This window comes from Pseudophryne corroboree, chromosome 2 (assembly GCF_028390025.1).
Source record: "Pseudophryne corroboree isolate aPseCor3 chromosome 2, aPseCor3.hap2, whole genome shotgun sequence".
In the NCBI taxonomy this organism is placed as follows: domain Eukaryota; kingdom Metazoa; phylum Chordata; class Amphibia; order Anura; family Myobatrachidae; genus Pseudophryne; species Pseudophryne corroboree.
Window position 1 is genome coordinate 944190260 of NC_086445.1, and position 22504 is coordinate 944212763.

Sequence of the window (22504 nt, forward strand, 5' to 3'; positions counted from 1 at the left end):
CGGCAGACACAAGTCTGCTGGGGTGCAAAGACCTGCTGGTGACAAAATTGTCAAGTCAAGCGGAACGCGACCTGTCAACATCTCCTCCTTCACATTCTCCCGCAACTGGGGGTGCGAGGAAAAGGCTCAGAATTCCGAGCCCACCCGCTGGCGGTGATGCAGGGCAGTCTGGAGCGACTGCTGATGCTGACATCTGGTCCGGACTGAAGGACCTGACAACGATTACGGACATGTCGTCTACTGTCACTGCATATGATTCTGTCACCATTGAAAGAATGGTGGAGGATTATATGAGTGACCGCATCCAAGTAGGCACGTCAGACAGTCCGTACTTATACTGGCAGGAAAAAGAGGCAATTTGGAGGCCCTTGCACAAACTGGCTTTATTCTACCTAAGTTGCCCTCCCACAAGTGTGTACTCCGAAAGAGTGTTTAGTGCCGCCGCTCACCTTGTCAGCAATCTGCGTACGAGGTTACTTCCAGAAAATGTGGAGAAGATGATGTTCATTAAAATGAATTATAATCAATTCCTCCGTGGAGACATTGACCAGCAGCAATTGCCTCCACAAAGTACACAGGGAGCTGAGATGGTGGATTCCAGTGGGGACGAATTGATAATCTGTGAGGAGCGGGATGTACACGGTGATATATCGGAGGATGATGATGAGGTGGACATCTTGCCTCTGTAGAGCCAGTTTGTGCAAGGAGAGATTAATTGCTTCTTTTTCGGTGGGGGTCCAAACCAACCCGTCATTTCAGTCACAGTCGTGTGGCAGACCCTGTCACTGAAATGATGGGTTGGTTAAAGTGTGCATGTCCTGTTTATACAACATAAAAGTGGGTGGGAGGGCCCAAGGACAATTCCATCTTGCACCTCTTTTTTCTTTCATTTTTAGTTGCGTCATGTGCTGTTTGGGGAGGGTTTTTTGGAAGGGACATCCTGCGTGACACTGCAGTGCCACTCCTAGATGGGCCAGGTGTTTGTGTCGGCCACTAGGGTCGCTTAGCTTACTCACACAGCTACCTCATTGCGCCTCTTTTTTTCTTTGCGTCATGTGCTGTTTGGGGAGGGTTTTTTGGAAGGGACATCCTGCGTGACACTGCAGTGCCACTCCTAGATGGGCCAGGTGTTTGTGTCGGCCACTAGGGTCGCTTAGCTTACTCACACAGCTACCTCATTGCGCCTCTTTTTTTCTTTGCGTCATGTGCTGTTTGGGGAGTGTTTTTTGGAAGGGACATCCTGCGTGACACTGCAGTGCCACTCCTAGATGGGCCAGGTGTTTGTGTCGGCCACTAGGGTCGCTTAGCTTACTCACACAGCTACCTCATTGCGCCTCTTTTTTTCTTCTTTGCGTCATGTGCTGTTTGGGGAGTGTTTTTTGGAAGGGACATCCTGCGTGACACTGCAGTGCCACTCCTAGATGGGCCAGGTGTTTGTGTCGGCCACTAGGGTCGCTTAGCTTACTCACACAGCTACCTCATTGCGCCTCTTTTTTTCTTTGCGTCATGTGCTGTTTGGGGAGGGTTTTTTGGAAGGGACATCCTGCGTGACACTGCAGTGCCACTCCTAGATGGGCCAGGTGTTTGTGTCGGCCACTAGGGTCGCTTAGCTTACTCACACAGCTACCTCATTGCGCCTCTTTTTTTCTTTGCGTCATGTGCTGTTTGGGGAGTGTTTTTTGGAAGGGACATCCTGCGTGACACTGCAGTGCCACTCCTAGATGGGCCAGGTGTTTGTGTCGGCCACTGGGGTCGCTTAGCTTAGTCATCCAGCGACCTCGGTGCAAATTTTAGGACTAAAAATAATATTGTGAGGTGTGAGGTATTCAGAATAGACTGAAAATGAGTGGAAATTATGGTTTTTGAGGTTAATAATACTTTGGGATCAAAATGACCCCCAAATTCTATGATTTAAGCTGTTTTTTAGGGTTTTTTGAAAAAAACACCCGAATCCAAAACACACCCGAATCCGACAAAAAAAATTCGGTGAGGTTTTGCCAAAACGCGTTCGAACCCAAAACACGGCCGCGGAACCGAACCCAAAACCAAAACCCGAAAAGTTTCAAGTGCACATCCCTAGTAGTGACACACATAGTCGACAGGTGATATAGGTACATATATTAGCACTCACATATTTTCCCCCTCCATGTATCATCAACTAATGTGCACCCCATTTGTTGGAACTAAAAGCCGAAAAGAGCTTGGTAGAGTTTGTTAGCCCACTTACAGACCCTTAATACGGGATAAGAAGGATTTAATGTATACTTCGCAATACCTCGAAGCTTGTCAAGAACATGTACATGACCCCTCAGACATGAATTTCATACATACATGCTTCTACTATCCCACTAGGTCATACATTTCCCACCTTCTCCTCTCCTCCCTCCACCCAATCATTTATAGGTATTTCATTGTATTGAATATTTTTCTGCTTAATTGTTTAGATAGTGGCAGTTATTGTTGACTGCCACAGGGTGGACTGTCAAATTCGAAAAATATCATGATGCATGCCCCTTGTACTAACCCCTCATGCACATGCACGCTTCTCGTGCACTTGTTCCCCCGTGCGTGCACATACCCGCAAGTTGCGTAGGATCGCTCCGGCGATCGTGCGCATGAGATGTGTATTTACGGCGGAGTTTGTGAGCGTGTAGCATGCGACTCGATCGTAGCATATTTAACCCAAATACTGCATTTTGTAGTTAATATTCCCTTAGACCATGTCAGCGAGTATGATTAGTTTAAACTGTTCCTGGACAGAGAGATTCCTCTTTGCATGATAGGAAGGGTCAGATAAAGGTTGAAAGGTGGTGTCTAGTATCCAGCTGTAGGGTATTTTAAGAGTAACATTCTGGTGTTAGTTAGGAAAGGATCGCTCGCTCCTGCGTATAGTTATGTACAGAAATAGATTATGAACATTAACTGTATTTGCTGTAAATTACACATGCGGCGGGAATCCTGAGGATACCTCCCACCAGAGCAGTTGGGGAAAGACACAGCCCACCTGTTCAAATCCACCTATGACCTTTGCTGTAATGTAGAGACACATCCCTGTGTCCAATGAACAATGAGATACAGGTACCATTGTATTGTGAATGTATGTTGTGTATATAAAGACCACTGTTGCCTGGCCAGCCTCATGTCTCTGAAGGCTTTCTACCTGATAGCTGAGGACTGGATTTCAGGTCGCGCATGCGAAAGATTCCCCACGTATGTATATTCTCTGTAGCCATTGTTCGCCATTGTTCATGTTATTCTCTGTTATTATGTTAGATTTCTATGTTAGTTTGTAGTGTATGATTTGTACTGTTTTTCCCCTTTTACTCTGAATAATCCACGGCAGTGTTAGAGCTGCTGCGGTTATAACCAAACCCGGTGTTGTGTTTTCACTTTCCTGCAAAGGACTCTCTTAGCGTCTCAATCGCTCAAACAGCATACACATTGTTAAGGGTTTTAAACGTTACATCATTACAGTACTTGGTTATTAAGGTTTAGAGTATAAGTATATTCTTACTGTGTTTTATTAACAAGGTTTAAAGGTTATCTACTGTGTGTGCGCCCGCTGTGTGTATTCCGTACACTCAGTGCAGCATGTGTACGCCAAGTGCGGGACTCTGTACGCAAATAGCGTACAAAGTGCGTAGCACGTGCACGTGGTCTAGCGGCCATAGCGGCTCCACGGTAATAGTGTATAGCTTTATGTTTAAAGATAATAACTGACATTATCAGAACCCAAGAAGTCTCCTGCGGTGGAGTTTAAATTAGGATGTCTTCTCCTATTTTTACAGGCTGGTGTGGATGCTGGCTTGAGATTAGAGTCTATCAAGGTCCAAATTTCGGCTTTGTCCATTTTTTTTCAGAAACAGTTGGCTTCCCTTCCTGAGGTCCAGACGTTTGTGAAGGGGGTTCTGCACATCCAACGTCCCTTTGTGCCTCCTGCGGCGCCATGGGATCTTAATGTGGTGTTGCAGTTCCTTAAATTGGACTGGTTTGAGCCTCTACAAGAGGTAGAGTTGAAGTTTCTCACTTGGAAAGTGATCATGCTGTTGGCCTTGGCCTCAGACAGACGAGTGTCTGAATTAGGGGCTCTGTCACACAAGAGTCCTTATTTGATTTTTCATGAAGATAGAGCTGAACTGCGGATGCGTAAGCATTTTCTTCCAAAGGTTGTGTCTTATTTCCATATCAACCAACCTGTGGTGGTTCCAGTGGCTTCTGACACCTTAGCCGTTTCAAAGTCCTTGGATGTCGTCAGAGCGTTGAGGACTTATGTTGCAAGAACAGCTCGGATAAGGAAAACAGAATCTTGTTTGTCCTCTATGACCCCAACAAGATTGGGGGTCCTGCTTCTAAGCAGACTATTGCGCGCTGGATCAGAGGTACCATTCAGCACGCTTATTCCACGGCAGAATTTGCGTTACCGAGTTCGGTAAAGGCCCACTCTACAAGGAAAGTGGGTTCGTCCTGGGCGGCTGCCCGGGGTGTCTCGGCATTGCAAATTTGCCGAGCAGCTACTTGGTCAGGGGCAAACACGTTTGCTAAGTTTTACAGGTTTGACACCTTGGCAGCAGACGACCTTCAGTTTGGTCAGTCAGTTCTGCAGGAACATCAGCAGTTTCCTGCCTGTACTGGGAGCTTTGGTACATTCCCATGGTACTAAAATGGACCCCAGCATCCTCTAGGACGTAAGAGAAAATAGGATTTTAATTACCTACTGGTAAATCCTTTTCTTGTAGTCCGTAGAGGATGCTGGGTGCCCGCCCAGTGCTAATTTTTCCTGCAAATTACGTTTTGTCTTTTTACACAGGTTCTCATGTGTTAAGATGTTATACAGCAGTTGCTGTTACGTTATGCATGCACGTTAGCATGGGTTATATTAATGGCCATGTTAGGCGACATGTTTTTGGTATGGTGTGAGGTGGTGTGAATCTCGCCACTAGTTTAATGTAAATTCTTCTCTCGAAGTTGTCCGTCTCCTCCAGCACAGTTCCTATACTGAGGTCTGGAGGAGGGGCATAGAGGGAGGAGCCAGTTCATACAGTTGAAAAGTCTTAAAGTGCCGAAGGCTCCTGCGGAACTGTCTATACCCCATGGTACTAAAATGGACCCCAGCATTCTCTACAGACTACGAGAAAAGGATTTACCAGTAGGCATTGGTGTGCGCAGGGGGGGTGCCTGGTGCGCACAGGCACCCCCTAATGTCTGGCACCCCGATCTCACATGCCTGATGCAGCGATCGCCGAGCAGGCTGATTACTGTCCCCTCTGCGCTGCACCCTGTCAGGACTGTATTACTGACCGGATGCCTGGGTTAATCAAGGGTGCCACTGCCACCGGCTTTCAAACTCCCGGCTCCACCTCCATGTACAAAAACAGTGTAATGTGATGTGATTACGTCATGCTGCTCGCACGCCCACCCGCCAGACCCGCCACACGCCCACCTCTCTCCTTCTATGCTATGCCAATGCCAGCCACTAATGAGGATCAGCATGCAGCCAGCGTTCCTTTTAGGAAGACAAATTCAATACTGACAGGCGGTCGGCAGCAACATTGACATGTCGCTCGTTTTTCCAGCAGCAGCAGTACTAGTCTGCGACTGTCAGTGTCAGTAAGTGACTGACTTGTAAGTAAGCTGCTGCAGCTTGCAGAAGAAAGAGAGGGGGAGCCAGACCAGGCTGAGGAGGAGCAGTGGAATTGCAGTGAGTGCCATCAGGGGTGTTTGTTTGGTGCACACCACAACATCTGACAATGTATCTGCTTTATTAGGATTGGTACAAGGGTGGATATTTTATATTGCGTTGACCATCAATAGATGGTGCTAGACACGCCCAAAAGGTGGTGCTAGACACACCCCTCCGACGGTGCACCCCCTAATAAATGTGCTGCGCACGCCTATGCCAGTAGGTAATAAAAATCCTATTTACTTTCATCCCTGTCGTGTGTTTTGTTTCAATGTAACTCATTTCCCACCTTCACATCTCACTACTTTACCTCTCACTACTTTATTTCCCACCTCGTTATCTCTCACTAATTTATCTCTGCTGTTTTCAGCAGCCTCTCTCACTAACCTATCTTCAATTTTTTCACTATATATTTTTTCACTTTTGTGTTGCCCTGGGGTCACTCAGCTGCTTAATTTTTGGGTGTCCCACGCCCTAGATTTGTACCCGCCAAAAAATGTTAGGGACTTGTCCAACTAATGAGGTCATCTGGACGAGGTGGGCAAGCCGTTACTTATGGCCATAACTATGTGAAGAACCTTGCTCAAAATGCAAAATTTTATTGCAATGATTATTATTAATAAATTGGTAGTGTTTGAATTGTGCACCTGCAACCTTGTCTTCATTTTCAGGGAGGGTGTCTGACGTCAAATCCGGTCCTGAACAGGCTGATGTGATCGCAGTGGCTCAGTAAGTCCTGGGCTGCGCAGAGACTGCACAAAATCAGTTTGTGCAGCTCTGCTACACATGCATTCGCACACTTGCACATCTAAAATACACTCCCCCAGAAGGCAGCGACTATCTGATCGCAGGGCTGCAAAGATCGCTGCACAGCGATCAGATCTAAATTACCCCCTACATCTGGCTAGCCACCACCCTGTTACCACTCAGACATGCTGACAGAAATGCCACTTCTCTGTGCCCAAATTTCACACTGCGTCCCCCATATCACTCAGATACATACACAGACTTAAAACATCATCCGCTTGGAACCGATGCCACTACTGCTTCCACCTATGACTCAGCTCTGAGTGTCATATTTCTGGATCTGCTGATTTTTTCAAATTATGTTTATCTACTGTATATTACAAATATACTTTTACAACTTTCACCTGAATAGAATGTTATGTCCGTGTATATTGCTTATTTTACCTCTAAATATTCACAATGAAATATGGGAACGGGGCCGATTCTGGATAACTCTGCGTGTTGGCCTGATTCAGAGGTAAATGCAGTAGCAGCGCGACTTTGTATTTTTATACGCAGCCGCTTTTGCGTCTTTATGTTAATGCCGCAGCCGATGTACTTTTCAGTGAGATGCCCACCAGCTGTGGCGCTAATCTGTTGCGCTAATCTGCCACTGTGCTTATTAAGATGCACCATCATTCACACCACCGGACAGTGCACCTATGGAGGTGCAGATTGTCCATCAGAATATGACTGCTGCTGTCAATGCAGCTGCATCTATAAATGCAATCGCTGACCGTGACATGCCTGTGTCTAGCTTGTCAACACACCAGTTACCACCCGGAAATGCCATCCGAAATTGCATGGATCTGCATCTTTGTGCGGTAACCATCGGGACACATGTACATTGTGGCTTGGATGCAAGCGCATACTGATGACATCGGCCGCTAGCGTCCAATGGCCCTTATTCCGACCCGATCGCACGCTGCACTTTCTCGCAGCGGTGCGATAAGGTCTGGAATGCGGGCAACGACGCTGATAGCGGAGAAAGCGATCGCAGCGGTGACCGCAAGAAGATTGACTGCAGGAAGGCGTTCCGGGGCATCAACTGACCGTTGGAGGCCGTTTTCGGGGAGTGGTAAGAAAAACGCAGGCGTGTCCAGGCGAACGGAGGGCGGATGTCTGACGTCAAAGCCGACCCCATCATCGCTGGATTCGTCGCACAGGGTAAGTATGTCCAGGGTTGCTCTTGAATTGTGTGAAACTTTTTTAGCATAGCAGGGCTGCACAAGTGATCGCATTCCTGCTATGCCAAAATACACTCCCCCATAGGCGGAGATTAGTTGATCGCACCAGCAGCAAAAAGTTGCTTGGTGCGATCAACTCGGAATGAGGGCCAATGTCCCCAATGCATCCACCCCTGAATCAGGCCCATTATACTTATTTCCTACAGGAACAGTTCCTAAACCTAGAACTGATCATTATCTCTAGCCGTGAAGAATATCACTCCTAAGTTAGTTTTATACAACAGAGACCATGAAAATAGTTTTATTGTAATTTGTTGTGTAAGCCTGGTCAGATTGGGTGTGATTGTGAGGCTGACTACTAACAAATAGTTTTATCCAGTTCTCAGCTGAAGGCAGAGCAAGCATTTTGAGCTAGTCTAAATGAACTCATGTGATCATCCAAAGCCAATCAGAAGCATGCATCGTAATATATAGCACAGTCAACTGCCACACAAGTAGACTAGATACAATGCTTCAAATACCCCTCAAAACTCACTAGCCTACCAGATTTCTACCTGAACCGGTACTCCTTCCTCCATCCCTTGTCCTATCTACCCCCATCCCACCATAACTTTTCCTTTTCTAATGGAATGTAAGCCCTTTTCCTAGGCTCACTCAGGCATTGGGTACATATGTAGCCAGGCTGATCATTGCCACGATGCGTATGCATACATTTCATCAGCGACTAGGCAGGCAGAGAGCTGCATAGGCTTGAAGCCACATAAGCACCCTAAGTTTTTGTGACTATTTGATTAAGGGTAGGCAGGGCTAGCCTTAGTGATGGACAGTTTGGGATCAGGTGACCCAGGGTGCCTATCAGGTTTGGGTAGGAGGAGTATATGCAGGGGTATATAGTCTCTGGATAGGCAGCCATCTTCCTCTTGCCAGTTTCTGGATGCCCTCCCACCCGCCCTTTAATTTTGTGCTTTCGGTCCGCTTTTCAGGCCTTACGTTCAATTTATTAGTCGGCTTTGATAGCCAGATGAGCGGAAAGTCGCTACCAGCCAGCGGTCAAAGTTACATAAGTGGTCATTGTGGGGCACCTCCATTTGGTAGAACAGCAAGTGTGTCCTCCCCTTGCAGGTGGACTACGGACGTTCCCGTGTGGTTTCGTCCAAGGCTCTGCTAGAGTAAAGGGGGTGAGTCCTGCACAGCGCAGTTTATGTTTTAGGAGGCGGTTGTGAGTCCCCTCCTAGTTTTAATTGGTTTATTATAGTTGACTAGTGCTGGTGAGTTGGTAGCGCCTTTTCTTGCCATCCTCCAATATTTAGTTTAAAATACAGGTCATCAAACAATAAATACCAGTTTTGACCTTTTAAATCTAGCAGTTGGTGTCCGTGTGGTTATTTCATAGTGCTAAGATAGCTAAATTATAAATGTAAGTGTGAGAATAAAGTTATGGGTGACTTATGCACACTTGGGTGTGAACAGTCGCACCCACGATCGGGGTATGGGTCATTAGGTCGACAAGATTTAGGTCGACAGTCATTAGGTTAATCACTATTGGTCGACATGCATTAGGTCGACAGGATAACTAGGTTGACATGGTCATTAGGTCGACATAAACAAGGTCGACATGAGCTTTTTAACTTTTTTGGTGTAATTTTCTTCGTAAAGTGACGGGGAACCCCAATTAGTGCACCGCGTCCCCTCAACACAGGTTACCGTTCCCAATTGTAGTCCACGTGGATTGTAAAGTATGAAAAAGTTAAAAAAAGAAAAAAAAGTGAAAAACTCATGTCGACCTTGTTCATGTCGACCTAATGACCATGTCGACCTAGTGCATGTTGACCAATAGTCGTCAACCTAATGACCGCAAGCCCAGCGATCGCATAATGTATTTATTATGGATTGCGGTTATAACTATTCACACAAGAGGGAGCTTGCATGCAGGCGATGGAGGCCGGCATCGGGAGACTTGCCCACTTTTCTATAGTATGCTATTGCCTAAGTACCTCCATTGCGCAGCAAATGCAGGAATCCTGGTACATTTCAAGTCCACTTCTCCACCCTCCCTAAAGAATAGTTTACCAGGATATATCTATATATGACCCTCCTACCCCCCCCCCCCCTTCCCTCCCCTAATTTTAGTTCTGTTTTTGATCAACTTTCACACTTTTTGCATTTTGACAGTCCATGCTTGTGCTACACATTAACCCATCATATTGTTTTCTGTGGATGTTTACATTCTTTTTACTGCACTATTATTCTACTGTCATCGGATATTTTTTTTTTTACTATAGATGTGTCCTCAATCTCCTCATACATCTAGCCTTACTATGGCCAGTGTCGGACTGGGACTTGAAGGGCCCACCGGGGATATGCAGTGTTAGGGGGCCTTGTTTATGGATGTGGCCAGTTTCTAGAGGGGGTGTAACCAGCCACCTCATTGGTTTGCCTAACCATTAGAGAGTGCATTGGCTGGGCACCTTGATAAATATACTGTTCTGTATATAGTAAATACTGCTAGTCCATGCACATTAATGTACCAGATTAATAAACAGCAATACACTGTAGAAAATACACCATGGTCCTGTGCAGTATAGGTTAACATATGTATAATTCAATTGCACAGTCTGGGACTTGATGCCTAGAGGAGATGGGGGCCCCAGATAGCAGGGCCCGCTGGAGGTTTCCCCTATACCCCTGTGGGTCAGTCCAACCCTGAATAGGTCATGCACCGCAAGATGCCTGTCGTGCAGAGGCGTCACCCGGTGCGCACTCTGTATTATTACACCCCCCGCAATTCCCGGGCAACTCTGCTAACTCCGGGAGTCTTTTTTGCAGAAAATGCATGTTATACGCTTTGCTCTCTGAATAAGATGCACATGCAGACTCTGCTGATTAAAATGCTATGCGGCATGCCTATATTCTGTGTACGACCGCACCTGTATCTGCATACGAAATGCTACGCTACAATGTTTTCCAGAAGTAAACATGCTCACGACTAGGCGTGACAAGAAGGGCTGATTAATGTGACTGCGGCAAGGATGTAGGAGGACGCATCTGTACTGTATGTTTGTTTAAAAATCAATAAACATTAAAAATGAAATAATAATTTTTGGAATGTCTTGTAAATAAATGGTAACAGTGATAATAAAAGACAATGCTTACGGAACTGCAGTAATTGCCCATATTTTACAAAAACATCACTGTTAATATTCAACCCAATATTGTCTCAGTTATCAGATGCATTGATGAAGTGTGTATAATTGATCAGCCATTGAGGTATATTGGAACATTATTGGAATAAAGGCAAGAAGTGATTTCTTTCCACAAAACCCTTCTGTCTGTTTACTCATCACTCTAACAACAAGTTCTTCTCAAACTGTCCCAAGGATCTGATGTCACGTCCAGTAAAGACTGTCACTAACCTGACTCTGCCCTCTCCTGCTCTAATCCAGTATTTCTCAGTGAAGATGCCAGAGGGAATGAGTCTAAACTGCTGTCCCTGTGACTCCTCATTGCAGGAATGATTCTTAGTCGGATGCCGCAGCTTCTGCATGTGCATTTTTTGCTGGTTACACATCTGCAACTTTATGCTATTACTGCTACAAGCCTTTCCCTTGTGTACATCGATGTGTACATCGGTACTGTATGTCTGAATGTGCAAGGGCTGGGATGCACGCTTTGAGTGCCTCCAGATACTGTAATCATGCTTGGTGTGTCTTTAGATGCTGCCATCAGTCACAGCATTGATGCTAGGTGCAGATTTTCTGTGTATGAACTCCAAAGTGAGCAACTGAGTAGCCAGCTCCCTGTCACCGCCCAGGACTGCCCATACTTAACCACTCTCTGGCTGCCTCATGGTGTGTTTCTTTCCTTCCCTAATCACACCTACAGTATAATCTACCTCATTGGGGTAAATTTACTAAGATTCGTATTTTCCCGTTTCAGGTCAAAGTTCAATCACGAATGACATCGAAAGTGTAAAACTGCAACTTTTTGAATTGATTACGACTAATTTACTAAGCTGTCGTATTCGGGTTTTTCTTTTGTTCCGATGTCGATGTCATTCGTGGTTTTCAGCTGTAGAATGCGGCCGATTTTGTTGTTTTGCGGCCGTGTTTGTGGGGTTTTTTTACGACTGCGTCACATGTCTGTTACGGCAGTGATTTTGATATTGCGGCCGCGTTTTTAGTCCTAAGTTTCGTTTTTGTCACGCGTCCGTGATTGGTTGTATTCGTGAAGGAGGAGTGTCTGTGCATATTACTATAAAACCGCCCCAAAGACACTGCACCTCGTGGGTTTAGCTAGTGGAGAGGAGAGAGGAAGGTGTATTTGGAGTTGGTGAGTTTGGTGGTGTTTTTGGTGGATTTGGAGAGGAGTTTTGTGATTGTTGAGTGCTGTACTGTGTGTGTAAGTAGTCTTGTCATATTTGTAGTATTGTTTTTTCACAGTTTGTCAACTTTTTTGTCCTTGTTTTTTTTTTATAGTCTTTTGTCATTGTTTGTGAGTGAGTGAGTGAGCGTGTGTGTTGGCTGTGTGGTGTGTAGTAGTAGTAGTAGTGGAGGAGTGTGTTTTTTGTATTGATTTTTCTGTGTTTTGTGTCGTTTGTCCTCATGTCAGACTCAGAGGTCAGTGTGGTGGCGGAGGTTAGTGAGGTGGAGGCTGGTAGTGAGGTGGAGGCTGTTAGTGAGGTGGAGGCTGTTAGTGAGGTGGAGGGGGTTAGTGAGAGGGAGGAGGTTAGTGAGGAGGAGGAGGAGGGGGTGCCTGTTGCTGCATTCTCCAGTGATAGTGATGGTGTTGTGGCTCCGCAGCCACGCACCACTACCAAGACTGGCAGGAATATTAAGTTCAGCTATGCTGAAAACATGGCGTTGGTGCGTGAGCTGATGAAGCACCATCGCCAATTGTTTGGTCAGGATGCTGGCAAGGTGTCCTCCCACAGGAAGTCTGTCCTGTGGGGGCAAGTAATAGTTGCCGTCAATAGTGAGGGTGTGGTGAGGCGGACTGAGGACACGTGTCGCAAGAGGTTCTATGACATAAAGCGGCGTGTCAAGGCCAAGATGGCCAAAGAGGCAAAATCAGCCCGCAAAACCGGAGGTGGCCCCCCTTTCCGGGCAACCTATCGGGAGTGGGAGGAGCCTGTGCGGGCACTGATTCCTGCAGAAGTGGTGTCTGCAACTCATGTCCGGGATTCGGACCGACCCACGCAGGATGGTGAGTTGGATATTTGTTAAATATTGTAAAATGTCCTCAAAATGATAATGTTGTTTTTTTTAAAGGTTAAAGGATGCAAAAATTGTTGGTCATGTATTGCAGGCCTATGCACCCTTAAGGTGTGTTTGTGTTTAGAAACTGCATTTTCCATCTTGCCTTGGCTGTAGCTTTTTATTTTTTATTGGCAAAAACAGGTGCAATGCCTGCTGGTATGTGTATTTGCAATAATTATTATGAGATATTGCTTGGACATCGGTGTTGTATCTAATAGCATTTTTTTTTATTTTATTTTTTTTGAAAAAAAAAAAGGTTTCTACAAATTCAAATAAACATTTTGGTTCAATTTGCAAGTATTCAATCTATGCAATATCTGACACATAATTCTCAAATGTAACAGATTTATTTGGTGCAACACCATGTACATTTTGATATACACCACAAATTAAGGAAGCACGAAGATCTTAAGCAGAAATTAGTTTAATTTACAATACCTAATAGATGGGTACAGTACACTAAGGCTTTGCAGTTAGAATTTTTACACAAAGTATGGTAATAATGTTTTCGCCACTTTTTCAACAGTCCGACAGACCAGCCGGCCAGACAGGCCTCAGACAACTCAGGATGATGCTGGGATTGCAGGTAAGAATTCACTGTAGTCACATATTCTGCAAACACATAGAAGTACAAAATATTAATGTTTATATATTCTCATAGGTTCTGCTTCTGTAAGCCTACCTCCTCTAAGGCGCCCATCACAGGGCTCGGGGCACTTACCCAGGAGGCCAAGTAAGACACGGCGTCTTGGCACGGAATCTGCGGCTCCATCTTCCCCACCCAGGCGGCGCATTTCTGCAGTGTCACCCCAGCCACCACTGGCACTATTGGCGAGTCCACAGAGTGATGAGCCCCGATCACCTCAGTTATCTGGTGAGTCAAAACAGAAACTAAACACATAGCAAATAATCTACACAGTACAGTTACTATGTTGTGAGTTGGAGTTGAGATTACATGTTTGCCATAACAAGCAATGTGATGTTACGTCTTCAATTGTTAAAGGTGCAAATGCTTAATTTTTCAATGTCTTAGTGGTTGATATCGCCAACATCATTTTTAAAAAAGAACATACATTTGTAAATATTTTGACCACACACGTGCACATAAAAATAAAAATAAAATAAAAATGACTTTTTTCAAAAACACCCTCCACAACATTATAGTGTTCACACACCTCCCCTGTCCGGTATGTAGACTGCTTACTTGCTCCGCTCCTCTGGACTATCCAGGTAAGCAGTCTATATCGTGGACAGGGGAGGTGACATAACACTGTAATGCTGTGGAGGGGAGGTAGTTAGGTGAGGATTCCGCAAGTCTGTCTATGTGCACGCCTGTGATGGTATATATGTTTTTTGAGAACAAACAAATTATAAGTTAAGAAAAACAACTCTAAAAACTTGAGAAATGGAGTATTATGAATGTAGTAATGTTTAGAACTAGCAAATATATTTTTAGAAAAGTAAACATTGCATGTTGGCCACCCCATACAGAGCCAAGCTTGATGGCCGACGTGGACCAGCAGGGACAAGACCAACAGGCAACCTTCACACTGCAACTAACACCTGTTGACCCGAGCCAGCCAATACAGCTGCAGGATATCCCCCAAGCCTCCATGAGTCCACAACTGGCACAAGCTCCACCCCAGCCACAAATACCAGATGACTTTTGGTCCAGTTGGACAAGCCAACAGGCCCAAAGCAATGCCAGCCTGACCGCACATACCTAACACCTTGCCAGTCTGCCCCATCATCTACCGCGCATTAGTCGCAACTCGGGCAGACTGATTGTCCAAGTAGGCCGAATCGCAACATCGATGGAGCAAATACGGGCAGACAACAACCAAATGCTGGCTCATTTAACGCGCATCATTGATGAGCAACAGCGCCACCAACAAACACTCGTACAACTAATACAGCACAACCAGGTTGTGAATGAGTCTTTATCCCGGATTGTAGCCAGCCACACTGCAACCAACACACAACTGAATGCAAGCATAAATAATTTGAGCAACAACATAACATTGATGGCAGCTCAACAAGTGACCTCCAGCTCTGGAACCACGACCCCTATCCAAACGCCAGTAACCTCCCCTGTTCGGCGTTCCTCCCAAGCACGTGCCAGTGAGCCAGCACAAAGCACAGCACCCAGCACACACAAGCGGAAAAAATAAGACTTTTGAAAAATTTGAGTAACGCAATAAAAATTTAGTTTTGTCAAACACACAACTTCCTGTGTCCGTCTCAAACATTGTAGAAGCTGCTATGTATCTATGTATGTTTTTCATGGGTAATGTCTGAAAATGTATTGATAACATAAACTAAGTACAATGTACACACCACTATAAACAACAAACAGTAAGTAACAAAACACACAATTGATTGTATTGCAAAGTGTTTAGTCAAGGATAATTACATCCTACAAAAACTTACCAGAAAAATACCGCTGGATCACTTCTTGCCGTACCTGCCTCCCTACATATGTACTCACACTGTCACCAGATGTTTCTAACTCCTCTGCTTGCTGACTGCTTTCTCCCTCATCATGTGCCAGATGTGGACTTAAACACAGATTATGGAGAAAACAGCAGCAGAACACAATTCTAGTTACCTTTGAGGGACTATACAACAAAAGGCCTGCAGATTTATCCAGACACCGAAACCGTGACTTCAGCACACCAAAACATCTTTCTATCACATTCCGCGTAGCCTTATGTGCATGATTGTAACTGTGTTCAGCAGGAGAATCAGGTTGGGACAATGGAGTAAGGGGCCAAGAGTAGCAGCCGTAACCCCCATCACCTGAAAAACAGATATAGTCAACATTAGTACATGTGTTAGATTATTCATTCCCCTAGTCAAAACTCGAGTTTGTGGTTAAAAGACATACACACAAAACATTTTAAACATACCCAACAGCCAGCCATCAGGCATTTGTCCGTCCTCAAATTTATCGAAGAGCGATGACTGACTGAGGATGAAGGAGTCATGGCAGCCACCAGGGTAACCTGCAACAACACTCATAATTTTAAAGTTTGCATCACAGACCACCTGGACATTAGTTGATTGGGCCAGATGTCTATTCGTATATATGTATTGGCGGCCCCTAGGTGATCTCAGCTGAACGTGTGTGCAATCTATGGCCCCCAGCACATTGGGCATGCCAGCAAGCTCATAGAAAGCTACCCTGACAGCACGCCACTCCGACTCCTGGGTAGGGAAGCAGATTGAGGCATTAATATGTGGATCCAAGACATCCAAAACCTGAGTGGACATTAAACAAGCTAAGGTGAGTGTCATGTTAGGTATTCTATACAATACTGTGTTGTTTGTACTTACAGAAGCAACACTTAGACATAACCGGCTATGTATTTTTTGACTCACCTGATTCAAATATCTTGAAAAGGTGGGCTGTGAGATACCAATCACGTCGCCTGCCACAGCCTGGAAGCTCCCAGTAGCCATAAAGTGTAACACAGCCAGGAGTTTGTGTAGGCCTGAGACAGAGCGAGAGCGTGCTGTCTCAGGGTCTAGGCCCAGTTTGACAAGGTCATACAGGCGGAAAATGTTGGTTCTATTTAGGCGGGACATCTGTATGACCCTATCATCGGACAATGCGTTTAAGTTTAAACGACCTCTAAAAAAACGAGGCTGGCGCAGCCTCCGCGGCACCTGGACAACCTGCTGACCATGTTCACTTACCTGGGCCTGATTTCTGGAAGCCTCATGGAGCAGTCTAAGGTATCCCACAGCAAACATAAATTCATTGGCACACACCACAGCCGCCATTTCAGAGTGATAGAATTTCAAAATGTGCCTGGAACACTTTTATAGGGCCAAACATTCAGGTGTGAGTAATGGATAATTGAGTACACATGTAAACACGCTTTTCAAAAGCAGCCGCGTTTTTTTTAGGACTTTTTTACGAATTGTAATTTTACACGGCCGCAAATGCATTTTCACGGCAGATATTACAATTACGAATGGTTAGTAAATGACCGAGATTCATATCTAAACAGGCGTATTTTGACCGATGGTGTATTCATTCGTGATTTTTACCTTGAACTTCCAAAATATTACGAATGCCCACATCACTGCCGTGATTTGAGTTTAGTAAATTACCGAGATGACACTTTGATGAAAAAACGGCATCTCGGTCAAAATCGGGAGCTTAGTAAATTTACCCCATTGTCTCCTTTCTGATTCTTTGCTCCAACAACTTTCTGTTTTCCTCCACAAAATATTTAAGATGATGCATCAATCAACAGATTCCATTCCATCTGGCTCACTATTAGGCAAGGGGACTCACTGCCCATGATGATGGGTGTTCTTCCTCAGTTGGTTTTAAGTGAGGTGGAGGTGTTGGATAACATACCCATAGGAGGTGGCTCCTGCTGCGTTCACACATAACAGTCCCAAGTCTATGCAACCCAACAGGTGTCTGGATGAGTACAGTCTCCCCAGGGGACAATGGTCTTCAGCGATGAGATGTTATATCATGAGTGGCTTTGAGCTGCAATCTGGAGTTCTGCAGATCATCTTGCATGTTGTTCTCAACTTGTCTAAATTTTAACTTGCTGGTAGGAATGATTGTGCGGGTGCAAGGCACAGGGCTGGAGAGGGAAGTCCATCTCTCAGAGTATTTCTCATATTGAGGACCACCATAACACATAAGAACCATCTCTATAACATTTTTCTAACAGGGGCTTCGCAGAACATACTGACCTTTCTGCTAGTTTGTTGGACTGTGGATAGCGATGACTGCTGGTGATATGTGATATGTCCCATTCACTTGTGAAAGTCTGGAATTCACTACTCATGAACTGCATGGCATTGTCAGTAAGTAGCTTGTGTGGAATGACATGTGTCTTAATTTTGTTGATGATTGTGAAACTTTGTGTAGAAATCTCTCTAAAAAAAAACAGAATTTGAATCCACTAACACAAGGTGCTCTTTTCCCCTCCATTCAGAGATCTGCAGCAATGATGGACGAAGGGAGGTCTGGAACCTCATGGAGAGTGGCAGTACCTAGTCATGATGGGCCCGTAAAGCATTAAAGTGGGCACAGATGGAGACAACCAGCTCAGTGTCAGCAGCCACAGAGGGCCAAAACAGGGCATCCTTAACCTGCTTTATGGTGGCCTCATGTCTGGGGTGCCACTGGTGGGCCTGCTGAGCTAAGAAACCTTGAAAGGGCATAAGGTATCACAAAATTTTGACCTTGCAGGAGAATGCTATATGAGAGGGTTAATTCCTTGATTAAGGCAAAGAAAGACTTAATGTCATGGGACAGTTCCCTGGATCGAGAAGACCAGTCATGCAGGACTATACAAGACAACCATTGACAGAAGTCATTCCTGAGTGTCATATCAGAGATTCATCATGCACCTGGAGAAGATGACATCAATCTCATTGACATCCAGGTCATAATTAGCATCGGAGACACTAGATTCCAAGATGTGAACAGGTGATAAGACATCATTTGTACACCACAACCAGATGGTACCTTTGGAGCTTGAGCATGAAAAGGAGATTTATGGTAGACTTACCATTGTTAAATCTCTTTCTGTGAGGTACACTGGATTCCACAGGGAATAACATTGGGGTGTAGAGTTGGATCTTGATCCGAGGCACCAACAGGCTAAAAACTTTGGCTGTTCCCAGGATGCACCGCACCGCCTTCTCTATATAACCCCTCCTCCATGCACAGGAGCTAAGTTTTGTTAACCAGTCCAATGCAGTAGCAGGTAAAGAGACGGTAGATGTTAGTCACATAGAACCACGTTCTCACAACAGGAGAAGGGACCAGCTGCTAATGCCATACAAACCTAAAGAAGCTAAGTGCGTCAGGGTGGGCGCCTTGTGGAATCCAGTGTACCTCGCAGAAAGAGATTTAATAATTGTAAGTCTACCATAAATCTCGTTTTCTGCAGCGGGGTACACTGGTATTCCACAGTGAATAACATCGGGGATGTCCTAAAGCAGTTTCTCAAGGGAGGGGACGCACTGTAGCGGGCACAAGAACCCGGTGTCCAAAGGAGGCATCCTGGGAGGCAGAAGTATCAAAGGCATAGAACCTGATGAACGTGTTCACTGAGGACCAGGTAGCCACCTTGCACAATTGTTCTGTGGATGCGCCATGGCGGGCCGTTCAAGAAGGTCCAACAGACCAAGTAGAATCGGCCTTGATAGCAGCATGAGCTGGGAGACCAGCCTGCGCATAAGCTTGTGCAATCACCATTCTAATCCATCTGGCCAAGGTTTGCTTGTTTGCAGGCCAGCCACGTTTGTGAAAACCAAACAGTACGAAGAGGGAATCAGACCTCCGAACAGAGGCAGTCCTCTCCACATACAGTATTAGCCCGTACCACATCCAAAGACCTTTCTTTGGAAGACAAACCAGGAGAGATAAAGGCCAGAACCACAATCTCTTGGTTAAGGTGGAACGATTAAACCACCTTAGGCAGATAACCAGGGCAAGTACGGAGAACTGCCCGGTCACGATGAAATATCAGGAAGGGGCGGACAACAGGACAAAGCGCCTAAGTCCGACACCCTCCTAGCTGAGACAATAGCCAACAGGAACAGGACCTTAATATTAAGCAATTTCAGGTCCACAGAATCAAGAGACTCAAAAGTAGACCCTTGCAGGGTGTCAAGGACAACAGACAGATCCCATGGAACCACAGGAGGGAAATAGGGAGGTTGTATCCGCAAAACACCCTGAGTGAATGATGTATGAACGTCAGGAATAGACGCAATTTTTTTCTGAAACCACACCGACAAGGCAGAAAATAGGATTTTAATTACCTACCGGTTAAACCTTTTCTCGTAATCTGTAGAGGATGCTGGGGTCCACATTAGTACCATGGGGTATAGACGGGTCCCTTGGGAGCCATGGGCACTTTAAGAGTTTAATAGTGTGGGCTGGCTCCTACCTCTATGCCACTCCTACCAGACTCAGTCTAGAAACTGTGCCCGAGGAGACGGACGTACTTCGAGAAAAGGAAATACACAGATAGTGGTGAGATTCATACCAGCTCACACATAACAACAGAAATCCAAGCCAACCAGCTTGAAACAAGTCGGCAACGGCTGAACAACAGTACTTAACCAAGTAACAAGGCAGTACTTAACCAAGTAACGAGGCAGTACTGAACCAAGTAACAACTGCAGGAAAATGAAGCGTTGGGCGGGCGCCCAGTATCCTCTACGGACTATAAGAAAAAGATTTACCGGTATGTAATTAAAATCCTATTTTCTCTTACGTCCTAGAGGATGCTGGGGTCCACATTAGTACCATGGGGATGTACCAAAGCTCCCAGTACTGGAGGGAGAGCGCGGAGGCTCCTGCAGAACCGATTGACCAAACCTTAGGTCCTCAGAGGCCAAAGTATCGAACTTGTAGAACTTAGCAAACGTGTTCGACCCCGACCAAGTTGCTGCTCGGCAAAGTTGTAAAGCCAAGACACCCCGGGCAGCCGCCCACGAAGAACCCACTTTACCAGTAGAATGGGCCTTAACAGATTTTGGACACAGCAAGCATGCCATAGAATAAGCATGCTGGATAGTACACCTGATCCAGCGAGAAATCATCTGCTTAGAAGCAGACCACCCAACCTTGTTGGGATCATAAAGGACAAACAGGGCGTCCGACTTTCTGTGACAAGAAGTTCTCTTCACATAAAACTTCAAAGCCCTCACAACATCCAAGGACTTTGAGGTGACTGAGGGGAGAGAATGGGTGTGAGGGCTTCTGCTGGGTGTGAGTGTGTGCTGCGGTAGCCACAGCCTGCGTGAGTGTGGACTGTGAACTAAGCAGGTGCCAGGTGCACGGCAGCTAGCGAGAAGGAGGTTCGGAGAACTGAGCATCTGCAAGGAGGAGTATCGGTGACGCAGGAGAGGGTCCACTCAGATAAGTATTGAATATCTACTGTATTGTGTATGTGATTGAATTGACTGTTTCTGCTGTGTTGTGAATATTGATTCTCTTCACAGCTAGGTCATAGTCAATATCAGATTGAATAGTTTTGTATTGTTTGCATTGTTCTTCGGAAGGTAATAGGGAGTTGAGTTCTCAAACGATGGGAAGGGCCGTGATTGAGAATCTCACTCAGTGCGTGTCGTGCAAGATGTATGCGCACCTGGAGCAGCCGTCCCAGTGCGAATACATATGCGCGAGATGTGTGAAAACGGATGCTCTGGAAGCCCAGGTAACTGATCTAGAGCAAACTGTTTTCGCGACTGAGGGATATTCATAATCTCAAGCAAGGTTTAGATAGAACAGTGGAGGAGTTACGGGAGGGGTCACCGGTAGATGAGGAAAATCAGGTAGCCAGCTGGGTCACTGTTAGAAGGAAGAAAAAGCACAACATCTCTGATCTATGAAACCCGAACAAATTTGCCCGATTGGACGAAGCTTCGGTGGTTGATAGCGAGGAAATGACGGAGCCAGAGGAGACTGTTCCCTCTAGCAACCGGAGGAGATGAAAGCTAGAGAGGCACCCAGGCAGATGGTGGTGGTAGGGGACTCTATCATCAGGAAGGCAGATAGGGCAATCTGCTACCGGGATCGTGATGGCCGTATGGTCTGTTGTCTCCTGGGTGCTCGGGTACTGCAGGTGTGATCCGAGTGTAACGTGATTTGTAGTTGTTAACTAGTCATAAAACATTCTTCAGCAGGCACATTAAAATCAACTCAACTTAATACAATATACAGGTTGAACACTATGGGCATTTTGCCTCTTTTCAACCTCGAATACTATGTTACTATGTTATTAGTGTCTGAATGCCACTTTCATTGTTCCATACACTGAGCTTTTTCTGCAATAGCCACAGATAATTAGTCCCCATCTGGAGCGCACCAGTAATTGGGGGCATCTGATTACTGGTGAGCCTATTAAGAAATGCAGCTTGCTATGGGTGAAGACCTTGTGAAGTGGTTCTGGGGATCTTATAGCCTCTCCATTGGTATTGACCTCTACCACCTTTTTATTCAATATGTGAGTCACAGACAACCAGATACCCTTAAAACAACACACAAAAGAGGATATTAGGTAAACCTGTAATGTTATTTATAAAACATTCCAAAAAATAGGTAAAACAATAAAATATATGTTATCATTGTTTAATATTATTTTTATATATATAATAGTGTTAGTACTTTTAATATGAGCGCTGAAGAAATGGTTTGGAGACTTGGCATGCTGTCTTTATTGATGATGAGGATGTGCAATGCATGGTGCCACCCAGTGGTGCAAGTAGAAAAAATGTCTTATAGGTACTGTGTGCACGCGCGCCAAAAATGGGTGTGGCCAAATGCCACATGGGGCGTGGCCAATGTAAATGGGGGCGTGGTACACATATGGGGGGAGGGGCAGATACACATATGACCCCAATAGTGCCAGATACACGTTGCCCCACAGTGCCAGATATACAGTACATTGCCCCACAGTGACAGATACACATTGCTCACTGTGCCAGATACACAAATGCCCCAGAGTGCCAGATATACATTGCCTCACAGTTCCAGATTCACATTGCCTCACTGTGCCAGATACACAAATGCCCCCAGAGTGCCAGATATACATTACCTCACA

At 45.5% G+C, this 22504-nt stretch overlaps 1 protein-coding gene across 1 annotated transcript; it reads left to right on the forward strand.

The window, feature by feature from the left end:
- Window positions 1-12666: 12666 nt before the first annotated feature.
- On the forward strand, window positions 12667-15123 carry LOC134986909 (uncharacterized). The gene is made up of 4 exons (XM_063950463.1): window positions 12667-12855; window positions 13435-13494; window positions 13570-13782; window positions 14400-15123. The coding sequence occupies exons 1-4, from the start codon at window positions 12702-12704 to the stop codon at window positions 14633-14635; spliced, it is 663 nt and encodes a 220-aa protein (XP_063806533.1). The 5' UTR covers window positions 12667-12701; the 3' UTR covers window positions 14636-15123.
- Window positions 15124-22504: the final 7381 nt, after the last annotated feature.